General features: G+C 33.5%; 1 protein-coding gene across 1 annotated transcript in view; it reads right to left on the bottom strand.

The window, feature by feature from the left end:
- The window catches only part of PDS5B (PDS5 cohesin associated factor B), a 127,029-nt gene extending 124,311 nt beyond the window's left edge, over positions 1 to 2,718 (bottom strand). The window contains 1 exon segment of the mRNA XM_017855519.1: positions 2,573 to 2,718. Coding sequence (XP_017711008.1) covers positions 2,573 to 2,680 — 108 coding nt within the window. The 5' untranslated portion in view covers positions 2,681 to 2,718.
- Positions 2,719 to 3,177: the final 459 nt, after the last annotated feature.

Below are 3,177 nucleotides of genomic sequence, written 5' to 3'. Positions count from 1 at the left end.
TAATCCTTTCATGAGAAGAAAAGTATATGCCTAAAGAAAACCCTAAGATGACAATCTAATTTTCCCTTTAAGCCATTAAACCACTCCAGTCACATGGTTTTATTTAAGAAAGGATGTCAAAGATGCATCCCTAAACACTGAAAAGTTACTATGAAGTATCTACCATAGCATCCAACAAAATATTTCTTGTGCAGCAGTAAAAGAGAATATGATATAGATAATTCATTAATTCAGTGGCACACGTGAGTTAAGCCAAAGGAAGCTAAAAGAAATGGTTCTTTTTTCAAAAATACTTCTATAAAAGGTGAATAGAAAATAGAATGGTACACCATGAATTCTGAGAAGAGCTTTCTCTGATTTCAAAATTAGTAATTACAATGATGATCTCAGTCTGCACTATTCCTACTTCAGATGAAACAAAATTGCCTAATTTGACAGGAACTGACATTTAAATACAACTCCAATGGAAAGGTGACCATCCAGCATCCACTAGGTGGTGCTGCAAATACTAGGCAACAAGTGTGGCTGGCCACAAGGTATCAATGCTAAACGTCTTGGTCCTTTATGCTGCAAGGATTTCCACTTGCCATCCAGCTAGACTTCTGAGTAATAAATGGCTCAATTTCTACTGAATTCTCAGAGCAGCTGTGGAAAACACTGTTCCTCACAGAGCAAACTCTCAGTTCTATTATGCCAGATACCAGAACCAACCCCATCTCTACAAAAACCAACAGTAGACTAATCCTTCCAACCTGGCATTACATTTAGATTAAGGGTATGGTGTCCAGGTCTTTTAACTTTTTTATTTTATCACTTTTAAGATCTATGCTTTGATTACCTATGTGTTTAGGAAAAACCACAAAGGGTAAAAAAGAACTGCGTGCATGGAACTGTTTATTTCTGTAGCTCTCTTAACAAAAGATAAGAGATTAAACATATTTTGAACAAAATGTTACCAGAAAAAAATAAATTTTATAAACAGTGTCACCTTACATGTTAACAAATTGTTATAATGTATAAAACTTACTTGGGTATTTGTACATATCATCCCATATAATTTTTTTATATTTTTCTAAGAAGGAGGATGCTAAAAATAGGAAGTATAAATTAGGAAAATAAATGAGAAAAAAGTACAACTGGATTGCTGCCAGACATAAATGTCTACAAAATAACGAAAGCATATTACAAACACTAAATATGAGTACTCAGGCAATCATTCCAACAACAATAACCACAAAATTTTGTTCAAGGTCCAGAAAATGGGAATTCCTCTCTACTGTCTACAACTCAAATGCTGTTATAAAACTCATTAATAACTCATAAGTCCTCCAAATTAGAAACGAAATCTGAGAAAATAACATTTCTAAAAGACACTAATGCTAATCAGTTTAAGTGTAGGCTCTGAGTTCAAGATTAGTTTCTCAACAAACAGGAATGCTCATTTATTCTTAGTATAAACAAATATAAGGTAATAAATGTATTAGTTTCTCAAAAAATGCAACAGGTCAAGAGAAGGTAAATACATAGAAAATGAAGCATGTCATATATAGAAGGGATTTATAGCTTGACTATTCTTAATAAAATATACACTGGTTCCCAACTAGATAAAATATCCACCTAATAGTAAATTTAATCTGCTCAAAGATGATTTTCCTTTGAATAAATATCTGATGTCTGACATTCTAATACTTGAGGTATAAACATATATGTACAATATTAAGACTTTACGTGAAATTTATGACAGCATTAGCATCTTTTTCTCCTTATAAAAACTGCTATACACCATGTAGCAATAAAGAAGAGTATTTGTTTTTAAGGCCCTGAATCTTCAGTGATTAATTTAGGAACATTTTTCAGCCCTGACATCCAGGTAAATAATAATACATCAAGGAACATAAATATCTAGGTAGATACAACCTTGATCGGAAATGCTCAAAAATAAAGACCATCTAAACTAACTGATAGACCAACTTAACATTCTCCTTGGACACTACGCTCCTTTACCATTTTAACAATTACAGCGATCACCACAACCCTAAAGGAAAAGGTGAAAATATTATTCAAATACATACGAAGAGGCCCTAGCCTCATCCACAGAAGTTCACCACCAATCTTGATTCATTACTATATGTCAGAAGCAAAGGGAGAAGCTAAAAGTGAGGCCCTTTGACCTACTTTGAAAATAACTTATAAGAAAGTAGTACACAGCCTAATTACTCAGTATAAAGATTTAAAACTCCGTTAAAGTGGTTGTCTTTAGAAACTATACAGGAGAAAGGAGACAACTTTGTATAGACAATAAGGAATATGAGTATTGTAGACTTGTTCTTTATACCCAAATATAGAAGATCCTAGAAAATCTAAGCTTCACGTTTCTAACTGCTGTCCCATTAATCACAGCCAAATCCCCACTATTCCTTATATACTCTACTCCCTTAGATCTTTCCTATGTCCTTTGCTGCTTTGCTTTGCTTTTTCAAGTTACCCTAACAAGATCTATTATAGCCCCATGTGATTTCCACAAGGGACCTCCGCCCTACACAGATGTCCAAAAGAACATAATTTTACTTACCTTTAATCGTCTCACCATCTCCTCTTTAGATATTTTATCTGAGATTTCCTTGACCCCAGGTGGGTATGTAATTTTTCCATCATTGGTCCTAGTCTTTGAATGAGCCATGACAGAAATATTTCTACCCCTAAAACAAGAAAACTATTAGATGCAAACCAAAAAATAGATACAAACATTCTTAATATAAATGGTAACCTTCCCCACCAACCAAAATTTATAACTACCTCCTAATGTACAGTAATTTACCATTTAATGAAAATCACTCTATTGAACATTTCCCAAAATTATTTTAGAAAACAAAACTTATTTTACTGTCATTTCCTCAGTGGAAAGCTTTGTTATTTGCCCTAACCCTCCAACTAAAATAATAATAATAGTAAGCTAGAGAAAAGAATAAAAAATAAATACTTTTAAAAGCACCACAAAGTACTCAAACTAAAACCTAAGAGAAAATAGGAATCCAGGGAAGTAAGTGGAAACAACTGGGACATTATAGCTACTTACACTCTGAAAGCATCTGTCAATTCTGACAAATGTGGGATTCAGTTTTGATGGTCTTATAGGGCCAGGGGAACAGAAGTATATCTGCACCTATCAAGGCAGAC

Source organism: Rhinopithecus bieti, unplaced genomic scaffold (assembly GCF_001698545.2).
Source record: "Rhinopithecus bieti isolate Rb0 unplaced genomic scaffold, ASM169854v2 scaffold_41745, whole genome shotgun sequence".
In the NCBI taxonomy this organism is placed as follows: domain Eukaryota; kingdom Metazoa; phylum Chordata; class Mammalia; order Primates; family Cercopithecidae; genus Rhinopithecus; species Rhinopithecus bieti.
Note: the sequence above shows the minus strand (reverse complement) of the source record. Positions and strands in the feature narration are given on the sequence as shown.